Below are 24,882 nucleotides of genomic sequence, written 5' to 3'. Positions count from 1 at the left end.
CGGCGCGGTCTGACCAAAAGAACCAAGATATAGCTTTAGCTTTCCTTCTTTCGACTCGCTTCGGTCACAGCGATGCGTCATATCAAACTGCACAGGGACTCTCAGTGGAATTGACAGTGCTCGCGCACGCAACTGTCAAGAACCTTCGGGGAACAATGTAGCCAGCTGGGCACATATTGGCTGATCTCCACCTCCTTCGCCTTTCTATAATGCCTTTGCCCTTGCGCTCTCTTCTCTTCCTCTCCCACTTAAACTGCTGTCCGTAGTTTAAGGGACCACACTTTCTCATACCTCGCGTTGGCGTCACGCACGTGCCACGTTTGATACACTTAAGCCGAGCAACCTGCAGGTTTGGAACGCCTGCGTCACCGAAGGGTGAATTCGTCTGTCCGAGTCAGCGAAACGCCATCGTCGAGAGCTAGACACAGGTGTACGGAAGAGAGAAACGGAGGCGAAACGCCAGCGCCAGGACTTAGACGTACCACGCTCGGAGCAGCAAACAGTACAAAGAAGACCACAGAATAGTAAGCAGATAATCACAAAAAATAACACACAAGGATATGAAGTATCACGTAATCACGCAAGAAAGCAAAAAAACGCCGATAAATACAAGATAAACACAAGAGAAACACAAGGGCAACAATGCTCCGCAGTCCGCACAGTTTTCACTTGCGGTGGAATTGCCGTTGATTATGTTTTCGTGCACAAGACGCGTAACTGAACAGAGCGTCACCGCGTCTCTGCAACATCGTCTAGTAATCATGTTTCTGCGCGCCGACCGCCATATGCTCTTGAAAAAAATTCCAGTGGCTTAGCTCGGCTATGCCAGGATATACGTAGCGTTAGCAAAGCTTCAGCTGAGGTTCTTTCAATTACCTCGTTCAATTAACTTTCATTGATTATCCTGACAGTTAATTCGCCCTTATTTCAACTAAACCTTTGTTGCAACATCATATCCGGCCTATGGAACTCTTAACTCGAACCATTACAACCTTCTTGGTTCGAGGTTTTTTTTATTTTTTGCTGAAGATTCATAAGATTCGAGCCAACGCTCAACTTCCGGTTGGCTGTGGGCGACTTCCGGCGTGTCTATTGAAAAACATATTGTCGCTTGGTGCTAGCGCCATAAAATCTGAAGGAAACACAGTCATCTACGCCGCCTGAGCGCTTAGAATGAGCAGCGTACCAACACTACCGTTAATTTAAGACAAGTAGTACGCAACACAACTGCGCATGCGCCACTCTATGTCATTTGCACAAAGTGCACACGATCTAGGGCAAGCAATCGAACGGCTCCGAAAAAGATATTTATAGAGTAACATCAAACGAATCAAACCACTCCACAGATGCAAGTAGTTGTCCGAGTATTATCGTTGGCCATAGTGCTAGTCGGTGGGCTACGCTTCATATTGTTGGTAATGCGCCTCTAAATGAAATCGCCACGCAAATACGTCCTACGTTATTTCTAGAACCGTTCACACTTGTCGCCACCATTTACCGACAACATAGTTATCATTTTGTCCCCCTCAGCCCATTCCTCTGGACGGCGTCCGAACATCCGAAGAAACCAGCGCATCTTTCAGGGGTACAATCCGCCTTAGACCTTCTCAGGCTTGAATATATAATATATATATATATATATATATATATATATATATATATATATATATATATATATATATATATATATATATATATATATATATATATACACACTCACAGGCAAAATAATTTTCTATGGGGCAAGGGGGGAGGGGTCGACAAATTACCTGCTCATACTAAAACACAACTGTCCGGTGTTCGTTCTGCCTGGACAAGATTTCGCTAACTTTATCATCAGATCGTAGCGAACGCTGTGGTAGCGAACGGCTGTGCATCAAAGGAGGAGCTTCTCTTCCGGGGCCTTCATAGTCTCGGACGCCATAGGGGACAGCGGTCACGCATGAGCGCATTATCTCTTGAACGTGCAACGCTACGGACAGAAAGAGGTCGTCCAGACTCGTTGTGCGCTATCAAGCTTTCATCTGATGCACGCCTGTAATTGTTAAAGAGATCCTACCACTTTAACGGCGTGTCCATAAAACCGATAGTAAACTGCACGAAAGAACGCGGGAACGAAACGCGGGCACACTAGAACACAAATGTGAAACACATCCATTTCGAGGTAGAAATAGCGTGAGGTATACCTAACAGGAGACGGGAAGTGATTTTGTGCGACACCGGGTCTTTGAGACAGCTAAAGCAAGCGCATCGTATAAATGTCTAAACTTTTCCACCTGATTAGCATTGTTAACGAGACTTCTCGCATCGATAAAGAGAACCTTGAATGATTGATACCCGTGTAAACGGAAAGGCGATGCGCAATCTGATTGGCTCAGTTGCACTGCCTTACAATTAGTTTCGTCCCTCAACTTAGATGTCGCTTTCTCCGCGCAAGTGATCGCTGTGCATAGTTGCATCGTGTAAAATTGTGCTTTGAATATTTTTTTTCCGTGACGCCACAAGTTTGGTCGCTTATTAAAGTGACCTTGCTGTAGTCGTGATAAATTGTTATCTATTTAATTTATTAAAGTGTGGGAACCTGTCCATTTAGAAAAATGGTGGACAGAGATAAAGAATTATTCGCCGCGTCTTTACTTAACCAGTATATACAAACAATACCCAATAAAAGTCATTATTCACCCGGTATTTAGAAGCCCTAGTCATCATTACTCAGCACTAGCCGAGAGAGCCATGATCACTAGCACTAGACGACACTAGCCAACATGTCGTCGTCACTTAGCCAATAACAGCCAAGAATAGTCATTCATATCTAAGAGTACCATTTACGGTTTGCTTACGTGTTGCGACCGCTGTAGTGGCCTACTTTCTTTGTCGACTGTAGCACACGGTTGCACGATATGGTACGGTACTCATCACCGTCATCTTTAAAGCATTTATTTACCGCTTCACTAAGGTGTCGCTCCTGATACAGTTCACTGCGTGCCTTGGATCTACCTGTCTTGTACGTGTAGGTGGTTTTTAGGGGCGAAGCTCCTTAAGGCGGCACCCGTTCGTCCCTCGTAGTCGTAGTAGTGCGTAACCAGTCGTAACGCTAGTACCAGATCTTGACCTCCAAGGGGGTGCCGGTGGGAGATTTTTCCTGTGCGTTGTTGAACAATAAAAAATTCGCAGCGTGCGCGTTAACTAAAAGCCGAATTCTTCTGTCTCTCATTCCCCATTAGCAGCCATTGGCACGTTCCAGTAGGAAACGTTAGTAGAAGTAGAAGTGTAAGTGTTAGGTAAAAGCCGACTTCTGTCTCTCATTCCCATTAGCAGCCATTGTTTACCTCCAAGGTAGTGCCTGGTGAGATTTCTCCTGTGCGTGATTAAACAATAAAAATTTTGTTCAAAACGCCGTTGATTGATGAAATAAACCAACGAAAGACGCCAGATGCTTTCTAAAAGCAAAACGAAAGAACGCCAGATGATTCTAAAGCAAAACGAAAAGACGCCAGCTGCTTAACGAAAGACGCCAGATGTTTTCTAAAGCAATGGTTTTCTAAACAATGAAAATTCACAGCGTACATCTAAAATTAAAGTGAGCTGTAAGTCGTCATAACTCATCGAACCTTTAGTATAAACGCGCCCGATCTCACGTCGGTGATAATGTACTGGGCAGAATTCACGGAAGATTCACGGTTTACCCATGAACCTCCGCAGCTTCGCCCACTCATCATCATTCACTCCGTGGATATGCTGTGATTTTTTACATAGTCTGCCTGCGAGGCAATCTTAAGCTGTATAGGAATGACGTCCGTTTGTGTATTTTTTGTTATCTCTGTACCTATTCTAAGGCAACAAGATCGATGCTGTGCATACTGTATCCTTCCCAAAAATACCTAACTGTGCCTTTTGGAACCACCGGCTTCCTAACAACTAGCACAGTCCATCTAGAGCGCCCTATTCACTTTCAGCTTAAGTACTGTCGCTGGCGCTGTCCTCTTCTGGGTTGCGCACAGCCAAGTCATTAGCGGCGTGTTGCTTCCTGAGTCATTAGCTATTCATTGAAACTGGACTCATTAAGCTCGCTTCCTCGGGGGCCATGTCTCCCAAGGAGTACCTGTGTCTCAGCTTTCTTTCTGCAGCCCCATCTGCTTCATACGTTTCCCGTTGTTTATTTTTCTTCCCGCCAGATACTATCATTTTGCTTCTATGAAAGTCATTGCCTAACTTCCTTTATCGATGAGTTGTGAAGTGAAGCGTTGTTTTTAGTACACTAATGAGGGGTATAATGAATTAATCGCGCGTTCTTTTTTGTTTGTTTTTACAATGGCTGTAAGCTAGGCATCATGCTGCGGCGAATAAAACTACAGTGTACGCTTACGTAATTGTAAATTGTCATCACACGTGCAATCTCGACGAACGTGGCATTTGACCCGCTACTGAGGGTGCTTATTAATGAGACACTGTCAACGCAAGCAAGCTTCGCACTTGTCGATTCTTACAGACATATATTGGGAATCTGAGGGAGAAAAAACATGGTTGATCCCTCCGTCTTAGGAGACGGGATAACACGAAAGTAAACCATGTCTTCACAGGAGTAGTGGATTGTTTATTGTACATTGATGCATGAGACCTTACACAACGTCTATTAAAAATTCAAAGCATACAATGCGGCAGCAAACGCTAGGGTCATCACGACAACGTACATAAATACATATAGCATACACAAGAAGCTTATTATTCTAACAAGAAAGTGCATTATAGTAATCAAATAAAGCATACTTATACGAACAATAATAAACAATAAAGAATTACAAGCAGAACAGCATACCGCGGTGATCGCAAAGAGCAACATGAGTGATCAGTAACTCGTGTTGCGGTAACTCACAGCGTAAACTTTACAAGCAGCCATCTAAGAGCACGTCGTAAAGAAGTACAATGCTGGCCAAATCGTTCGCGCGTATGCTTTCCAGGAAATCTGACGCGATCGTATGAGATATTTTTGGCCTGCCGTGTTATATCGCATAGGAAGTTTCAATTACCTCTCGCGTAAAGTAGTGACTGGTTCTCAGCCGTTCTATAGCAGCTCTCACATGAAAGTAAGCTCGTTCACAAGAGCCAATGAGCCCCTAAACCTAAGAAGCGCTGACGTAGACGGCGCATTCCACCACTGAGCTTAATGACCCAGTGATATGAGAAATAAAATCATGTATATCTCCGCACCTAAAAGGCAGCTTGGTATTCTGAGTCCAGGCCTTTATTAGGGCACGCGAACAGCATACGCTGTCGCGCAAGCTAAGTGAAGCGAAGCTCTTATGAAGCTTGGTAAAACCATGGTAGCGTAAATATAAGAGTCGAAAGGTCCACCACAGCAGATGCCCCTGGCTCTGCTGTCACTACAGATCTGCTTCAGTGCCTTAGATGCCCTGAAAAAGAAACGAAAAAAAATTCGCATGCTCGCAGATGGATCACCTCAAAGAAGAACTAATTCCCCAGCAGCGCGTATTGTTGCCATAGCTTTGAAGCAACGTCTGCAATCTTAAAACATCATTCGCAACGTTGTGGCAACAATTGGTGTTACTAGGATAAAGGAATCGAAGCTAGCTTACATACAAACGGGACCAACTGCACCTTGTTTCTTTCACAAGTTCGCCGGCAGTTTAATGTTAATTTACGTCTTCGTCTGTCTCTTCCACACCATATTCGCAAAGGAAGAACAATCTACCAGACGACAATAAGTTCTGACCAAATTCAGCATGTCTCGGCTGCATAGCCCTTCATGAGGTTGTTGCTTGTGAACTGTAGTACTGCCAATTGTACGACTAAAGCGTTCACACTGCATTTTGAGAGGAAACGAACATTTATGCTACACTGAAGCCATCTTTTAGACAAGACCAGACATGAGATGCAAGCATTACCCAACGTTTGCAGTAGGCGATCAATTCCGGTCACGTTTTCTTCTCCAGAATCACAATCGCGTGAAAATGATTTTCAGAACTGCATATCATGCAATGTTTAGGCAAGCACAGGCATCGTCTTTATTCTGACTTCAAAATTGGTTATTATGGAGTTTCGCGAAGTGCTTAAATGAGTGTTACATGAACAAGTTTCATGGCTGCTATATTTTTATTGCTGCCCAATGCGACGTTTACACATCTCATGAACTCATTTAACCATACACATTCTATGATTATGCTAATTAGGAAAGAGCAGTTCGTGCAGGTACATGCTATATAACCTGGCAGCTGTGAATTCACGGCGACGAAAGCGATATTTGATGTTTTTCAAGAAAATTATGGCCATAATATGTGGGCTCCGAACAAGTACGGCCCACATGGAAACATGGTAAGACTTGCATATCGTTTTACGTTAAATTACACGCATCACAACCAGGGATCATCCAAGAAAGGACTTTTATATAATGGCGGTGTTGTTAAACTTCTGGTTACTGAGAGGCAACGTACAACCGTAGCCGCAATTAGTGTTCGTTTCACGTGCAAAATATGATGGGACTGCTTAATAACTACCAGCTTTTTTTAGGGTCGTACTTCTTATACGATGATCTAACATGCGTAATATTCACACTGCACGCTGGCACGCGCAAGCGTTTTTCACTCCATTTAAGGTGCATATTTCTCCCTCCTATTCAATGGACTCCATCCTATTGAAGTGGCTGTGCCAGAAGAGAGCAACGCGTCTGCAAGGACCAGGTTTCTCTTGCGAGTGCCGTTGTCATCGTAGGTATTCTCCTGTCTCCCGCCAGGACTTGCGTCAACGCCTGTGAAATTGTCCTGTGCACTTCCTCCGAACCGTCCGTGCTTCACACCCATGTTCTTGTCGCGTCGTGGAACGTTATCCACGTGCTTGGTGGCGAACAGCCCTGAAGTCAGAACAAAAGCGACCAACAGGAAGGCCACAGTGACCAACAGCCGCAAACTCTGGTGTCCGGGCTTTGGCAGCGGGCTTTGGCAGCGACCCATGTTGCGGCCGCTGTTCTTGGATCGAATATATCCCGAAGGTCTCGTGCGTTCAAGTGGCTTGCAGCCTCCGAAGAGGCGCTTGAACATGCCAGCATCTGCCATCGCGCGGTTCCTGTGGTGAACGGAGACAGAGTCCACCTGAAGAAGCGCGCGGGATAGTCTCCCAAGGCCCCTACTGGAAGCGCTTTCAAGACGTGAAGGAGGCGCGCCGACTTGAAACACTTCACTTCTATGCAGGAACGAAGTGGAGCATCGTTCATCTAATGGGAACTTACTACCAAACTGCTGCAGAGGTATTCTGAGGGCAATATTCAAGTCGGGAGTCGCTCCTTGGTCGCATTCTTCGTTCGATAGAACGCCGAAGCTCCTCCCACCGTCGCTAATCTTGTGGCGAAGAACTTCTTTCGCTGACAGCGACAAGGGTGGTCGACTTGAGAAGATGCGATTGCCAGTTGGATCGTCGGGAAAGCCTGCTTCGAAGAGAGGCTCTCGCCTATTCAAGCAGGTCTCGACGCGGTGTATCATGTCGGCCTCGTTGCAAGAGTTCCAGTACACCGGCACTTTGTCAATCGGCGGTGGCGAGTCGGCATCCGAGAAAGCATTCCTGCTCACTGACATACGCGGTGCGGACGTATTCTGTGCCGGAGAGAAGTTCTGCTTCCAATGCAACGGGGAAGACGATTCTTTCGAGTCGCACCTTGATGGCAGTCTTGAGGTCATCTCGTAGCGCGTACGATTTTGTCTGGTGCCTTCTCGACACTGCAGGACTCGTTCCACGCCGCAGAATCCGCTCGCGCTGATGGCACTGGCTGCTGATCTTCTTTATTAAGCCTATATTGGTGATGATGATTGTTATTACGTTGATTCATTTTTAATAACTTGTACTCAAAAAGCTGGATACTGCATGAATCGCGTGAGAGGGAGTGCCTAACGAAGATGCATTAAGAATATGGTAGCAGAAAATCCAAGTTAAATTAATATATGGAGTGAACGAGTATGCTAACAGAAATAGCACTCAGACTGAACAATGGAAACTATGCGAAAGGTATAGAACAAAATAGCTAGTAAACATCTCAAAAGGAATATATATAGACTATTAACATAACCGAAGGCGACATGGAACAAAGAAAAGAACGAAGTTAAGAAAATATACTGTAGTTCGCGTGCCCGTTTACGCTCTTTGACTTAAAATGCAGCTACACCAACTTCCTCAAATATCCCGTCCAGTTTATACCACGAAATAATGAGCCACAGATCCGGCCGTTTTTCCATAGACTTACGTAATAGTATCATATTTAAAACCCCATGCGAACTTACTTCGCTATCGTTCGTCTGTAGCAACCACCCAATCATTGAACTATTCTGCAATTTGGTTGTGTGCCATGGACATTCTGGCTAAAAATATTATCATCATCGTCATCATGAACAGCGCGAACTCGTGCATGTCTGCGCGATCATTTCTTTTTCGGGTCAATGTGGAGATATTCAAATACATGTTCTCCCTTCGGGTATGTAATTGTTCCGTCTGTCTCGGAATTTTTTTACATGTTATTGTGTACCTGAATATGGACCGCCTGTTCATCTGAACCTCCTCCTGAGCGTTACTGTTGAGACCAGAAAGACATAAAAGACGACATACAACTCGCAGGATAAGAGACGAATCACAGCGCGAAGCAGGATTAACTGCAAAACAATCAGTGCCCAGAGTTATTCGACTTCTATATAATGTGAACGATTCTTACCTAATCCTGCTTTCCCTTTACTAAATTGCCATCCACGATGCCCTTCGTCTTCTTCGCCAGTACCCTGTAGTGGGTAGGCGCCGATAACCGAGGAAGAGAACAGTCGAGCGAGCAAGCAGTTCGCCTGGTCGGACGTCAGCCATGTCAGCAGCAGCTGCCCCACCCGCTGCCGCCTCCGCTGCCGCCTCCGCTGCCCCACCCAGCAGCCAACACGAGGACGAAGGGGATGAACACGAAGACGCTGATTCCAAGCAGCAGGTTGGTTGGCTGCCTTCTTTCCCAAAGACGAAAAGCAGATCAGGCAGCTATATTAGGGCTCAGCCATTACTCAGCCATGCTCAGCCATGTATTGGGTTGGCTGCCTTCTTTACCAAAGGCCAATTAGCAAATCAGATTGTGGTGATTTTAGGGCTTAGCCATGACTCAAGCGTCGTTTGACGCCTTAAGCCTCAGCTCTTATTTTAACGTGATTGCGTTAAAGAAATCGCTTCGCAGAAATTCCGGTGTCGGTGCAGGCTTCTTTGGTTGTCAGCGCTCTCAGTGAGCTAAAATTCGAGGTAGGCGCAAATAAAGAATTATTTCAAATATTTTCGGTTCGAGTGGGACCGGGGATTCGAACATGCGACCTCTCGCTCCGTAGCGCGATGAGTTTAGCCATTCGGCCACCCCGCATACATCATCTAGCGTACTAACGGCGAGCTATTTGCATACACCATTTACCGTTGGTGGTACGCACATCTTCGAGGTTTTTCAGCGTGGAAGAGGCCTGAATATCACCCGTGGGATAGCGCAAAAGGTCCAAGGGCGCGTCTTTAAACAGCATCGCCCCGCCGCGTTTCGTCGCGCCGTATGCATGGATATAGGAGCCGGTGGGCGTCCGCACTTTCACTTTCCTTGCGGCGCGGCTTAGGTGTTCACCGAGAAGTGAATCGAAACTAGCGAATGGTAAGGTCATACGAACGCGGTCCTATTACGCTATTCGCCGCGAGATCGGGCTACAGGTGGCAGCACTGTCGCCGCGCTAGTGTGGATATGCGGTTGTCGGCGCGTCTACAAACATGCACAACAGCGCTTCCTTGTGAGCGATGTGACCCGATTTCCTGCAAACAAAATGCGTTGACTGCAGCTTTGTGGTAATATGTGCGCTCTTCATTCCCGAATTAATGCACGAAGCGCGCCGAACGTTACAATTACTTGTGAGAGAAGCGCATTCTGCCGACGAACGGGTTGCTCGCCTTCGGTGACAGTCGGCGTTTTCGCAATACGTGACGTTTTCTGGTTGTTTTATTTGCACATGTTTAGCTTGTGTTCCACCTACTACGCACTGCTGTATAGCGCGACTGAATTAAATATTTACTTCTTGTTCATTTGGATGCCCCTCAACAAAAAGAAAGCCCGTATTCCTGCACGATAAGTTGAAATAGCGCTTTGTGCACTGCGCGCTCAAATATTCATTCGCATTTCTTATTCAGTTCTCCATGAAATGTAGGACAGTTGATAGGTTTACTGAGAAAAGCTACGTAGCTGACAGCGCTTTAGCGCTACGGAGACGTTTAACACGCATACGCTTGTTTTTATTCCAGTAACAGTACACAACTGTAACTGTACAGCACGGAAATTTCTTCGATTGATTACTTGCACGACAGTAATGGAACGAAGGTCCGGTTATTTTACGGGACCAAAGTACGTTTTTTCATACGAATAATGTTCTCTGCCTTCCGTCAATCTAAACAACGCAACACGAACGTTCAAGATCATGTAAAAAAAAGGACGTGGCTTCGCGTGAAATTACTACGACATAAATGCAAACTATGCCGTTTTGATTAATTCTGACCATCAGCCCTCTTTAACGCGCACCTTAATCTAAGTACACGGGTGTTGTATAAATTTCGCCACAAGTTAAAATTGCGCAACGCAACTCAGTTTTGCTATTTCCGTGTCATTTCATTTTCTGTTCTTTTAAGGGGACAAATTAAGTACCGCAGTGTCAGACGTGACTTAAAAGAAATATTTCTCTCTAGTGAGACCAGGACCGTACACAACTAAAGCTCGTCGCGTAACGTATAAACAACCCCTAACCACAACGCTCAAGTACATGCGAGCCTTTTTTTACCATTGCGCCGCTAAAAAGCTGTATTCACATGAGATTTAATACTGCTCATCTTTAGGGCAACGCCAAATACACTTTGCAATGCGCTTGAACCACAGAGCGGCACCTACACTGATATCACTCTCGTGAATGGAGGGTACGACGACCACACACAGCACTCTCGACAAGTGCACTCTCTGATCTTATTACAGCACATATAGAGCCGGTTAAGGCCACATTCTTCTTTACATCGTGTTAGGCATAAGTACGAGCGGTTAAAGTTGCACTAACGCAAAGGAACAAACCGCCTTTTGAGGATCTGCATGACGTACGCGCACATGCAAACGCAACGGGGCTAGCAGACGACGCATGGAGCAATCCACGCTATAGAAGCGGTTCAGCCAGAAGCCGCTTGGCGGCGACTCCGCTCGATCTCGCGGCCAATCGCGTTCTACTCTTGAAAGAAGGGGGGAGAGGGGGTGTTTTTCTTTCGAGCAGCAACGGCAAACTTTGATCAAAAGGGCGCGGTCGCGAGAACTGGCGCGCGCGCTGTCTCGACAGACATCAGTAGACGGCTGAGGTGCTGTGCTCGTAGGTGTTGTGCTCTCACCGCTTAATTAGCATTAAGACGACAAACAGCACGAAAACCATTTCGCTCCCTGGAGCGGCCGTATTCTCTTACACCAGCGTTTTGTAGAGTCACGTACGTGAGATCCGATACAAAAGGGTTAGCTACTAAGCTTACTTTGTATAACATTCCAGTTTGTTGCTATCGCATTCATTGCTTCGCCCTTGCGCCGCAATTGTGTTTCTTTTTTTTTTTATTTTCTCACTAAGCATGTTCATGAGCTACTCATACCGGGACTCCTGTCAAGGTTTTTTTTTTCGAGGCAGCCCATTCGGTCACCATGTGTCTAGCCATAATAGTGAAGCAGAAACTCTACGTTTCAGAGGCGGCGTTCACATCTGTCATTCTGGGGATCAGCGCTGATACCTCTTAGGTCAAATCCCCTTCACAAATGACCCATCAGTGAGATATAAAAGCCATCTTTCAAATGTCAGCGTTAGCTCACATTTTGTTCAAACTGTGTTTCGCTACTTTTAGACATCTCTTCTTAATTTCGCAATCACTTCCCATTTGCTTCGGCGGTGCTGTTTAGTATATTGTAACAACGTGCTCGGCCTCAAACAGAATGCCATTCGCTGGCCACTACAAGTGTATACTGTCACAAAATTTGCAATTGAACAATAAGGCGGGGATGAGGAAACTGAAACAAATTTCTCTATTTGGGCATCCAGGATCGCGAAATTTAGCACAGGTGTGTAATTCTTTTTCCTGACTTTAATACTTGTATGAAGATTTGGTGTTCGGATATTTCAAATAGCGAAAGTTCCTTGCGAGTCGAATTGAATACTGGCTCGAATTGAAAATTCGAAGTATCAAATGTTCTCGCATCCCTAGTCGCAACCATATTGAAAATGCATTCTTACTGTAGATCCGAAGTTTTTTGAACTCTTGCGGTTGACTGCACAATGTTAGAATTCCACTGTCTGTAGAGACAAGCGTTTCTTTAAAGGGTAAGGATATCCTGCATATTAAGACTCGTATCTCAACAACCAGCTGGCCACTTTGAATTTCATACCCTTCATCAATCCAAAGAAGGCTTGCTACTTCAGCAATTCCGTGCGGCTGCGGCTGTGGGAGGCACAAATGAAATCTATTCGAAAACCCTGCCGCCTTAAACTGGTTCAAGGGTACCTTTGGTCAAACCCTCTAAAAATGACGAAACCTCGTCGCTCGACAAATCGGTAGCCGCCAAGCTGAGCGCGTTCCTAACTAGATTTGCTGCTCGGAATCCTAGATGACAAAGCAACGTTTTGGTTGCGTTCGTGCTTGAGTCATGACTGTTCCCAGGAGAGGTGTTGGGTTACGTCCAGCTTCCTCATAGCGTGAACAAACTGGGCGACGATAAGGCTGTCACGATCTCTCTGAAATATCTTGCGTGTTGATCACGTAGGGTGAGGCAGGCTTGACCCCTGGGACGAGACCAAGCCTGACGTTCCTGCTCGGCGTGGCTGTGGTCGTGATCACCTTGGTCGCCGTGGTCGCCTACTACGCGATGCAGCCAGCCTCAGATCACGAGACGACGACCACAGCGATGACCACAGCGAAGACCACGAGCCTGTCGGGCAACGAAACCGACACTAATTCGACCGCTGAAGCTCTTGTCGACTACTTGTCGAATGGCGACGTCCAGGACGATAACAAGTGAAAAGTCATCATTTTGAAGAAAACAGAAATAAAGTACTGCCAGCGCTCACCTGGCAGAGGACGGCTGCGCAGTTCATGCATTTTAATATCGAGTATTTCATAGCAATTTCTTTCATACCCCATTAAAAAAAACTATAGACGATTTTCAGTATGTCAACAGTAGCACGCATATACTGGAAATGCCTTTACGGATTTGCACGCATATAGCGAATCGTCACGCACGGTAACAGGGGTGGACGTGTTACAGGTTTGACATTTAAGTCTCCTAACGAAAGAAAAAGCGCGTCGTTTATACTCGGCCGCGCAAAGCTAAAGACATAGCGAAGCTTGTCGATGGTCTGCTAATTCTAGTTGTAGCCAGGCAGAATTTGCTTGTAGCTAGGTTGAGAGAGAGGGAATAAACATCTTTATTTTGTTTTCATTTAGGCATCGTCTTTGGCGTGGTCTCCCCATTCCAAGAAACCATAGGTTGAACTCGGTAGAACTGGGCTATATCGAGGTTAAAGGACCGCTGACAGCGAAATTTTAAACGTGAAGCATTTCTTAGCGAACCTTTGGCAATTCGGGCGTTTCTATGTACGTATATATCTATCTAGCCGCCTACGTCTAGGTGCTCTCATGATCGCCTCTTTAACTTGGTGTAGACCAACATTGGCATGGGAGGGTAAGAGGATTTGACGAATATGAGGGTCGGGTTATGACATGAATAACGCGAAAATCCTGTCGCGTACATCGTCAAACCCTTTCCTCCAGACACGTGTGGCAGGCGCCCGTTTACCACGGGCCGTGGTGTACGCGTATGCGCCACAGGTCTCGCAAGGCGAGAGAGAGGGGGGGGGGGTGAGGACTGGAGCACGCATCTGTGTTTTATGTCGGGGTCCACCAAGACTTCAGTGAGGTATTTCCCTCACGGAAATGACGTCGAAAAAATATACACGATCAGATGGCAAAGAAAAAAGTTCCGTCGGCGGGCCTCGAACCCACGTCTGCTCAGACCGCAACAACAGACGCCGGGCACGCTGTCCACTGTGCCACGGTCACTTTTTTTTCTTTTCTTTCATGGTATTAGACTCTTTAGGTTTTACAAACGCGCCTCCTATATCTCCCACTCTCTCGGTTGGCAGGTAGGTGTTGCCCTCTGGGAGCGTTAAAGTAAAGTAATTCGTCATTACTGTGGCCTCCGCGATTAGCACCTGCAGCGCGTTACACGTCCGTCCCATTCGGCGCGTTTTCAATAGAAGTTCAATTTTGTCAATGCCTTAACACACCGCGAGGTGGCGATCTTAGCCCAAGCATCGTAAAAGCGTGGGCCGCATCACGCTAATCCAAACCGAAGAAGAAGATGCTTTTAATGAGCAGAAGGAGGAGAGGTCGGCCTGGAAAGCGGGTTCTAGTCTGCTACTCCTCACGGGGGTAAGGGGAAAGGGGAAAGAAAGAGAAAGAGGGAGGTGTGATGATAGGCGACGATGGTATGGCAAATGAGTCACTGTACACACTGTTTTGCACGGGGACAGGGCACGCGCAAAAGTCTTTATGCCGCACATGCTCTAAAGACGAGCATCTAAACCTGTATCGCTTAGAAATCTCAATAGGCACTTTAAACTTCGTTGGGCCTGGTCTGCATGCTCCCAAGCACCCAAAAGCTTCTCCTCCGAAAAAGGTCGGGAGTCCAGACGGTCTACGACGCACTGAAGTGATTGTCTTTCGGTCGCGTACTGAGGGCACACGCACAGGATGTGGTGAATAGTCTCAGACGTGTGACACACACTGCAGTTAGGGTTTCGCTCCTGCCCAATCTTGAAAAGGTATCTTCGTGTATACGCAACACCCAGCCGCAATCTATGTAGTAATGTTTCCTGGTCTCTTCTTAACCGGAATGGAATCAGAAAAGCACGACCAGAGTCAAGTCTGTAAAGACGTTCTTGGCGATAATTAGGGTCATTCCATAAGCGTGTCATAGATGTTTTCATAGATTCAGACAGCAAGCCATTGATGTCATATCGGGAAAATTGAATTGATATGACTTCGCCGTTAGTGTGCGCCATTTTTGCTTCTGCGTCAGCTTGCTCGTTCCCAGCTATGCCACAGTGACTGGGAATCCATTGCAATGCAACGGTATGCCCGGATTGAGACGCCTCAGATAACATATTCATTATGTCACACACCAGAGGACTGTATGCGGTTCCTTGCTTCATGTAATTGCTGATAAGTTGAAGTGCCGGCTTGGAGTCACAAAATAATGTCCATTTCGCGGGACTCTGTTGTACAATGTAGCGGGCAGCTTGTCGGACGCCGGTCAGCTCAGCAGCAGTAGATGATGTCCGATGCGCTATCTTGAAGCGTTTCGTGATGCCCATGTGAGGAACCGTGAAAGCTGCTGCTGAGGACGTCTGCGTGACAGACCCATCTGCAAAAATATGCACCGTATATCCGTACATATGGGCAATGTACGATAAAGCAAAATGCTTAAGTCCAGCGGTTGGTATTTTTGACTTCTTTGTTATCCCCGGAATCGAGAGTCGCACGATCGGTTTAGGCATCGTCCAGAGAGGTACTCCGGGAGTCGCTTGTGGTGCATAATTCGAGGGCAGCAGATCTTGCTGCGACATCACAGCTTCCGAGTATGAAGCATTGGGTCGTGTGTTAATAATGTCTCTCAGTGGATGGTCTCGGTGCCTTGTCAATAACCTCAGATGTACTCGCAGTGGCTCGTGTTTAAGATAAACGCGAGCTGGACAAGCGCGTGCTTCTGTAATAGTACCCCATGTAGAAGTACATCGAGGTACTCCTAGGCAAATTCTGAGGGCGCGGGCCTGAGCACTCTCGAGTGTACGGACAGCAGATGTGCAAACACGAGAAAGAACAGGAGCACTGTAGCGGAGGTATCCAACAAAAAGTGCCTGGTATAGCTGTAGTAGAGATGACTTCGATGGCCCCCACGATTTTCCAGACATATGGCGAATGACATGGACAAAGCTGTCTAGTTTTTTTCTTAGTGCAGAGATGTGCTTCGACCAAGATAAATCCCGGTCGATGATAACTCCGAGAAACTTGTGGTGAGTTACAGAAGGTATGACGTTCCCATCTATCACTACAGGGTAGCAGGCCATTGACTTTCTCGAGAATGCCAGGATTGCACTTTTTGTCGGGGAGAGTTGCAGTCCGCGGCTATTAAGATATGTGGACGTTATCGATACCGCACGTTGTAGCTTCGTCTGTACTTGCAAACGCGTTAGACTCGTGGTCCAAATGCAGATGTCATCTGCGTACACAGATACTGAGATTTTGCCTCCTAACTTTTTAGCGAGGCCAACAAGTACAATATTAAATAATGTTGGGCTCAGGACTCCTCCCTGAGGGACGCCGCGATAGACGGGATGGTTGTTTGTATCACCGTCTACAGTTGTCATAAATACTGTTCTTTCTTGAAGATAGCTGGCTATCCACTGATGCATACGGCCGCCAATACCATAGTCTTCAAGAGCATTCAGGATCGCGTCATGCAGAACATTGTCGAATGCACCTTTGATGTCAAGGAAGACTGCAGCCGTCAATCGGTGGCGCCGTTTCTGGTGTTCAACGGTCGTTACTAAATCGATCACACTGTCGATTGATGATCTTCCTTTCCGGAAGCCAGTCATCGCGTCTGGATATATATTTTGCTTCTCCAGAAACCATTCTAAGCGCAACAGAACCATTCGTTCCATGAGTTTTCCTACACAACTTGCAAGTGCCACAGGTCTGTAGGAAACCATATCACGGGGAGACTTGCCTGGTTTCAGCAATGCCACGATCTTACTTGTTTTCCAATGTGCCGGCACAGTTCCAGATGTCCAAACCGAAAATATCTCTGTGACGCGCGCCTGCCTCACCTGGCTGTACCACCGCGTTCCACGCTCACGCGCTCGCCCCGAGAAAAATCACAGCGGGGGGGGGGGGGGGGGGGGGGGGGGGGGAGGGCACGATGCGCTTTGCGTTTCCCTCTAGTCCGGCCGTGGTGTCCAATCACATTTTAACGTGCCGCGGCATGGCGACCAAGTTCTGCGTCCAATCTGCGACGCTCTTCTGGCTATCACATCTCGTTCTCTGATTACGCTTTCACCGTTAACTACTACAGCTACCACAAGGGTTTGTTTGATTATTTAACATGAACGTTAGTGGTCGGGATGGAGATGTACCACCATCATCAAAGTGGGTGCATCCACGTTAAACGGTGCTGTGGGCACACTGCGCTTCTAACTCTCCGCTGACGGGAACGCCTCTAGCGGCGGCGCGCGCGTCGTCCGCGGGGTGATAGAAGCTTTCGAATGCCGCGGCCGGCGGCAGCTTTCGCGCCAGCACCTTCGTGTCTTTCCGCAGTTTTGCGAAGCGTTTCTTTTTGGCGGTCGTTCCATGGCTCAGCGTCGCAGCAACAAGGTTCGTTGTGTTGTGGGCTGTCACGATACCGACAGCAATACCCCTGGAACAAAGTTTTACCGCTTCCCGAAGGCTCACTGGGTGATTCGAAATAGTAGGTGCGAAGAAGACGACGGACGAAAAGGGAGACACACACAGGGAGAAGGAGAGATGCCAACGTTGGACACAACTTATTCGCCGTGACAAGTAAGGCTTTTTGTCATTTTATTTGGTGCAGGGTGCTACGTTTATTCCATGTGAGAGACGCCCTTGGAATGAAACATTGTTTCAGACCTGCCTTAATATTGATACACCCATTAATCATGATATTTTTTTCACGCTGAATCGGTATCGGGAATACATTGTTTAATTCTGGAATGGGGGTCCACAGAAAATAGCTGAACTTGCAGAAGGCATTTTGTGGGTAATGATAAGGCTAGTGAACAGAAGCACCCAGCCTACCGCCCAACGAGTTTTCCATCCCCTTACAAGAAGTAAGGAAGGCAGGAACAGGTCGCTCACGTGAACGTTACGAAAGGTGCGGTAACATTTATGCGTGTTTTGCATGTTATTTAGGCTTGACAGCGACGAATATTCCTTTCGTTCTAGACGTATTCAGTTCACAGTTTATATCTTTAGGGCTAGTGTACTTGTTTAGCGCTTGTCGTGCTCGCATGTTATTTTCGTTAGCTTTGAACAACAAAGAAGTTCGTGCTAAAGTCAGTTTTCTATATCTCTACAGGTACACGGCCACTGCCGCAGCGTGCTTCCACTAGCCGGCTATGCCTGCTCTGCAGTCGCAGGTCGCGTCAATGACGCATCCGTTACGAGAGAACTTAAAACAATAAAACAGAATGAAATAAAACGAGACTATTGAATAAAAATGTTTATTTACTGTCCACTTCATTGTCTGCGACGGAGCGTTGATGCGCGGTCGAGACACACACTGAGCTGTCACCACGCTTCCGTGCGAAACGACAAGTTCTTTAACATTATGTACATGACCTGCCATCCTACAGAAGCTTGCCTTTATCAATGATTACTCCCCAGAAAAATTTATCCAAACCTTCGACGGTCTGAAAACCAGCCAGCAGTTGCAGAGGAACGCACGCAGGCGACACCGCGCTTGCACAAGCAGCCGCGCGTGTGGTCTGAGAGAGAAGTCTATCACCCCAAGGACGCGGAAACGGCCGCGTTGGCGCTGAACGCCGCCGCGCTGGTGGAGCCGCCTATGCAAGCGCAGTTGGCCCATAGCTGTCAGACATCAATATACATTGTACAAACTCTCTTATATCAATGTACAGTAAACATTCAGTTAATTCTGTAAGGGCACGCTTTACTTTCGTGTTATTCCGATTCCTATGACGGAGGGATCAACCATCTTTTTCTTACCTTGGGGCTCAGACTGCCTTATCTGTAATAAGCCAGAAACTATTGACCGCGTTTTCTTACAGTGCGGGGAGGGCGTTTACTTTTGGGATGTACTGCTGAAGACAATCGAGAAGGAATTCCCGTTGGATCAGATTTCTCTCCGTAGATAAAGAGGATGGATTGCCGTTACACCTAATAATGTTAACTGGCTTCCATTGTCTATGGCGGGCCCGTATGGCGGTATTTCACCGCGATCCAGATGCAAGGCTCACAAGAATGTACTTTCGAGAGTCTGTTACAATGAAGACGCCGATATTAGAAAGCCGTTTATTGCAGCTCATGGCAGGATCACATATGACACGACACAGCTTGGTCGCCGCGCTTTTAACGCAATAACAGCGCCAACAAAGAATGCGCGCGCATGCTCTACGCACTGAACAGCAGAGGGCAGATAGTCATCACATCCATGTTTGACGCAATTACAACACTCCCCCACAAACAAAGTCACATTCATTGGTACATCAGTCGATCTGGTGGGCGTGTCACCCGTGTGCTACGTCTAAGTACAGGAGGGGTGGGCGGCAGTTGCAGTGACGACACCGGTGGCTGTGCTGAGCAATTTCCCCCTTTCAAAATATCACTGGCATGCGGCAAAGACATTTCATCACCACAGTCTTCCACATACTCTTCATGTTTCAAAGAAGTGCAACGTAGGTGATCGGCATGCACAAAGCGCGTTTGTTTGTCAACGTACACCAGGTACGTTACCTGGGATTTCACGCTCACAATGTTTCCAGGCCGCCACTTTAAAAGTTCACCACGAACAGTACGCACGAGCACGCGATCGCCAACAGAAAATACTCTAGGCTTTCGCCTACGTTCATTTGCACTGCGCACTTCCCTCTCGGACTTCGCATTGATGGTAGCTTCCATGTCTGGTTTGAGCAGAGACAGTCTTGTGCGCAGCTTTCTCTTTAAAAACAACTCTGCTGGTGTTTTACCAGTGAATGTGTGCGGCGTAGTTCTGTACGCGAAGAGGAAGTTGTCAACTCTGTGTTGCAAGAATCTGGCACTGTGGCTCCGTTGATCATCTGGCATTTGCTTTAGCAGTGACTGTTTAACAGTCTGCACTGCTCGTTCTGCTGCACCGTTAGATTGAGGATGATAAGGGGGAGTCAAAGTATGCTTGACCCCGTTTGCCTGCAAGAAATCATCAATCTCTTTCGCTCGAAACTGTGGCCCATTGTCCGGAACTATCTCCTGAGGCAACCTATAGCTTGCAAACAATGACCTTACTGTTTCAGTGGTCTTTTGCGCCGTAGTTGAAGTCATTATTTTTACATCTACCCAGTTGGAGTGTGAATCGGCTGCGACCAGAAACATCTTGTTTTCTTTTTCTGCAAAGTCGAGGTGCACTCGCTCCCAACTGTTAGTACACCACCTCCATGGGGTCAGTGGCGCTGGCTGGCCCACTGGCCTTACACTCTGACAGATGTGACATTGTTTTATAGTTTATTCGAGGCTGCTATCGATTCCGGGCCACCGTATCATTGATCTCACCAGAGCCTTCATTTTACTGATTCCTATGTGTTCATGCAACAGCGACAGTACTTCCTGTTGAAGAGCGCGGGGTATAACCACTCGGTTCTCCCAAATTAAGCAGGCATCATCTACAGAAAGTTCAAACCGTCTTGCAAAGAATGGCTGATACTGCGCTTCTACAGACCGCGGCCAGTCACGCCATTTCACTTCACGCACAACACTCAAGACAGAGTCCTTAGATGTTTCACGTGCGATGTCCTTTGCAGTTAAGGGCAATTCTCTGGCAGGAGAAAAGTAAAAAAAATCTTATCTACATCATCAGTGTTTTCAGACAATGGTCGACGCGACAAGCCGTCAGCATTGCTAATCTTTGCCCCTCATTTCTGCACAATGCGGAAACTGTAGTTTGACAGAAAAATGGTCCAGCGGTGGACTCGCGCCGCTGCCACAGCACTGCTGTGATGCCTAGCTTCAAAAATTATCGTGAGTGGTTGATGGTCAGTGATATTAACGAAGCTGCGGCCGTAAAGATACTTATGAAATTTCTTTACGCCGAAAATGATGGCGAGTGCTTGTTTCTCAATGTGTGCATAGTTTCTCTCCGCCTGTGACATTGATCTGGAAGCGAATGCGACCGGACGCTCAACGCCATTCACTACGTGCGATAACACCGGGCCTAGCCCGTAAGCAGAAGCATCACATGTCAGCTGGATTTCCTTTTTTGCCTCATACAGCTCCAAGACTGTTTTTTTAGTTAGCAACTGCTTACATCGCCTGAAACACTCATCGCACTGACGCGACCACTGCCATAAGCTTCCCTTGCGTAGAAGCTGTTGAAGCGGTTCTAGTTGTACGGCCAAATTGGGCAAAAATTTGGCATAGAAGTTCACTAGGCTCAAAAATGCCCTCAACTGAGTCACATTGCTTGCTTTCGGTGCTTCGAGAATATTTGCTTTTACTTTATTCGCCGTGAGATGCAGACCGTGTTGGTCTATTTAGTGCCCTAGCTATTGTACTCTTTCTTGAAAGAAAACGCATTTTGCCACATTTACTCGGATCCCGTGCTTACTCAGAGCATTTAGCACTTCCTTCGTTCGGTTGTAGCACTCTGTTAGGTCTTTCCCAGCAATCAGCACGTCGTCTAAGTAACAGGCTGTGCCAGGTATGCCCTGCATAACCTGATCCATGACTGCCTTAAACGTAGCAGGCGCACTCGCAACGCCGTACGACAACCGCCGGTATCTAAAGAGACCCATGTGCGTGTTAACCGTTAGAAGGTCTTCGGCATGCTCGTCTAACTCCAGCTGTAAATAAGCTTTTGCCAAGTCTAACACAGTGAACACGGTTCCTCCCACCACGGACGCAAAGATATCTTCAGGGAGTGGCAAGGGATAGTGATCTGCCTCGATGGACTTGTTCACACTGACTCCATAATCTCCACATATCCTTATTTCTGGTCCATTTTTCTTGGGCACAATAACTAGTGGCGTTGCCCAGGTGTTGTGCCGCACCCGGTAAATTACTTCAGCCTTCTCTAGTTCCGCCAGTTTTTTTTTCCTCTTGTTCTCGCAAGGCATACGGTACAGGCCTCGCCTTGCAGAAAACTGGAACTGCATTCTCTTTCGTGCGAATTCTACGCTTGTATCCTCTTAAAGCACCATAACCTGCTTGAAAAACATCAGCGTGCTGTTGTTTTAATGATTCTATAGCTCCTCGAGTTCTTAGAGGCGCGACTGCTTGTACTTTAAGCGCAATCTCATGCAGTTTCTGCAAGACATCAGGCAAGTTCACTTTTATCTTTGCGAGCCAGTCACGACCGAGAAGCACCGGCATGCGCACCCTTCTTCATACTTGGCAATGACAAGTAGTGGGCGGTGGCTTTGCTTTCCGCACTTCACATCGACTTGGGCAATGCCCCTTGCTTTGATTGCGGTGCCGTTGTACACTCCGAGTTTTACGTCCTCACAGTTGTACGATAGGTCAGGGAAGTTCTCTGCAAAGTCTTTTTGAGACATGATTGTAACAGCAGCCCCTGTGTCCAATTCCATCGGTACTTCGTGACCGTTTATGATTACTTTTACTACTATGGGAGGCGGACTGCCTGCTCTGTTTGTTTGTTTGTTTGTTTGTTTGTTTGTTTGTTTGTTTGTTTGTTTGTTTGTTTGTTTGTTTGTTTGTTTGTTTGTTTGTTTGTTTGTTTGTTTGTTTGTTTGTTTGTTTGACATACAGTAAGCAAATCCTGCAAATCCTGCTCTGTTGCCGGTACTTCTACAGCACTAACAACTCGCGTTTTGCACATTTTTGCGACATGATCAAGTTTAGAACACTTACAACAAGCAATAGTACTTTGACTTGGGCAAGTTGGTACATACTCGGATAAGTGCAGCGCGATTTAGACGAAGACAGGAGACACATAAAACACAGACGAGCGCCGACTCTTGACTGGCAGGTAGATACAGCAGGTAGAGTATGTACCAACTCGCCCAAGTCAAAGTGCTATTGGAACAGATTTCTTCTACATTGGGCCCCTTTCTATCTGAAACTTTCTGCACTGATCCGGCCTTAGCATGTGCAAACCTGATTGCTGTATCTACCTGCCAGTCAAGAGTCGGCGCTCGTCTGTGTTTTATGTGTCTCCTGTCTTCGTCTAAATCGCGCTGCATGTATCCGAGTAAAACAAGCACTTTTTAAAAATGGACACCTTGTAGGAGCGTGCTCGCCGCCGCATCTATGACAAACTGTTGCAGTTTTTCGTCTATAGTTTTTTTTAACACGAAAGTGTTTTATGCCGCGTTCCACCACGGCTCCACTGACGCATTTCCGTCACGGATATGACGTTGTAAAATATAATGACTAACATATGGCAAAGAAAAGAAGAAAAAGTTCCGTCACCTGGAATCGAACTTACGACCTCTTGATCCCCAGCGCGCAGCGCGAATCGATTCCCCCACAAACGGTAGTCTCTTGGTCATACTAACGGCGTGCTGTTTATATACACCATTTACCATTGGCGGTACTCAGAGATCAGGGGACATCAGCGTGTTTTCGTTATCACTAACCAGATGGCGCGAAGGGCTCGAAGAGCGCGCTTTAAATGTCGTCGCCCCCCGCGTTGACATGAGCGTGCGCCTCTACAGGGCGTGGTCGCTCCTGCGCGCGCGCTTATCTTGTACGTCTTGCGCTCTCACCGCAAGTTTGCGTTCAAGTTACAGAAAGCACGAATGTCGTTTCGCTCACTGCAGCGGCCGCTTTTGCGAAAGGAGCGCGCTGTTCACAAACAAATAAGTTACAACTGTGACAGTTCGCGCTCATCCTGTGTATACTTGTGCGTTCGTTTCGTGCGTCCTCCTTTGTATTTGACCAGCGCGCTTTACCTGTCGAGCTGTGACAGTTGTCGGTTTGCGCTCATCTTGTGTATGCTCGTTCCGTGCATCCTTTCTGCTTGAGCAACGCGTTGCAAGTTTCGAGCTGCTTGCTGTTCTTCGCGTGACATTACAACTTGTTGCTATAGCATTCATTCCTTCGCCCTCAGGGCGAAACAATGCACAATAAACGCTAAACTACGTCTGTGAAGACACGTTTTACTTTCGTGTTATACCGATTCCTATGATAGAGGGATCAACCATGTTTTTTTTTTTTTCAGTACCTTGCTTGTTGTGGTAGGCTTCCCTTGGCTTCCTTGCCACTGCAGTTCAGCGTTGCTGGCCCCAGCGCTGTCGCACAGCATGTCCTGGTTGTCCTTCTGTGCGGCTTCGATGGCGGTGGCTACCTTGCACACCCGTTCCCAGGTGACCTCGTCGTCGGGCAACGCGAGAAGACGGCATCGGATGGTGTCGCTCCGTATTCCGGCAATTAGGCGGTCTCATAGCGCTTCTTGGAGGAAATTTCCAAAAGAGCATGTCGCGGCGAGCCTCTTCAGTTCCACGAGAAACTGTGCGATGGTTTCATTTGACTCCTGGTTCCGCCGGTAGAAGTGGTATCGCTCGGTAACCACAGACCACTTCAGGGCGTTATGCTGTTGCAGCACCTTCTTGGCGTCTTCGTACTTTACTTCGGTGGGCGCTTTCGGCAACAGTAAGCTACGCAGTGTCACGTAGGCCTTCTCACGTCAAGCTTCTTTCCCTTGTGTATTCCATTTGCTTTCGCAAATAGTTCCAACCTTTCTAGGTAGACGTCGATGTTTCCTGAGTCCGGGCGGAACTCCGGCAGCTTTCCGTAAGTGGTGGCCATAGCTTCAGTGCCGCTTCGTCCCACCCTCGTCGCCATTGTTACAATGAAGACGCCGATGTGCGAAAACCGTTTATTGCAGCTCATGGCAGGAACACATATGACACGACACAGCTTGGTCGCCGCACTTTTAACACGATAACAGCACCAACACTCTCTACGCACTTAACAGCAGAGGGCAGATAATCATCACAGCCACGTTTGACGCGATTACAACAGAGTCCATGTCGAAATTTGTTGAATTACAGAAAGCGCAAGAGTTTGTGCCTGAGTGGTTAT

At 47.1% G+C, this 24,882-nt stretch overlaps 1 protein-coding gene and 1 pseudogene across 2 annotated transcripts in view; one reads left to right on the top strand and one right to left on the bottom strand.

Moving 5' to 3' along the window:
- LOC119394205 (uncharacterized) overlaps positions 1–13,132 on the top strand; it is a 39,325-nt gene extending 26,193 nt beyond the window's left edge. For both annotated transcript variants that reach the window (XM_049415691.1, XM_049415692.1), the window contains exons 2-3: positions 8,768–8,965; positions 12,815–13,132. In XM_049415691.1, coding sequence (XP_049271648.1) covers positions 8,849–8,965; positions 12,815–13,069 — 372 coding nt within the window. In that variant the 5' untranslated portion in view covers positions 8,768–8,848 and the 3' untranslated portion in view covers positions 13,070–13,132. The remainder of the gene's footprint in view (positions 1–8,767; positions 8,966–12,814) is intronic.
- A 4,697-nt stretch (positions 13,133–17,829) lies between these two features.
- On the bottom strand, positions 17,830–24,609 carry LOC119394935 (uncharacterized; annotated as a pseudogene).
- Positions 24,610–24,882: the final 273 nt, after the last annotated feature.

The sequence above is a fragment of the Rhipicephalus sanguineus genome, chromosome 5, assembly GCF_013339695.2.
Source record: "Rhipicephalus sanguineus isolate Rsan-2018 chromosome 5, BIME_Rsan_1.4, whole genome shotgun sequence".
In the NCBI taxonomy this organism is placed as follows: Eukaryota; Metazoa; Arthropoda; class Arachnida; order Ixodida; family Ixodidae; genus Rhipicephalus; species Rhipicephalus sanguineus.
This window is presented reverse-complemented; position numbering and strand designations above follow the sequence as displayed.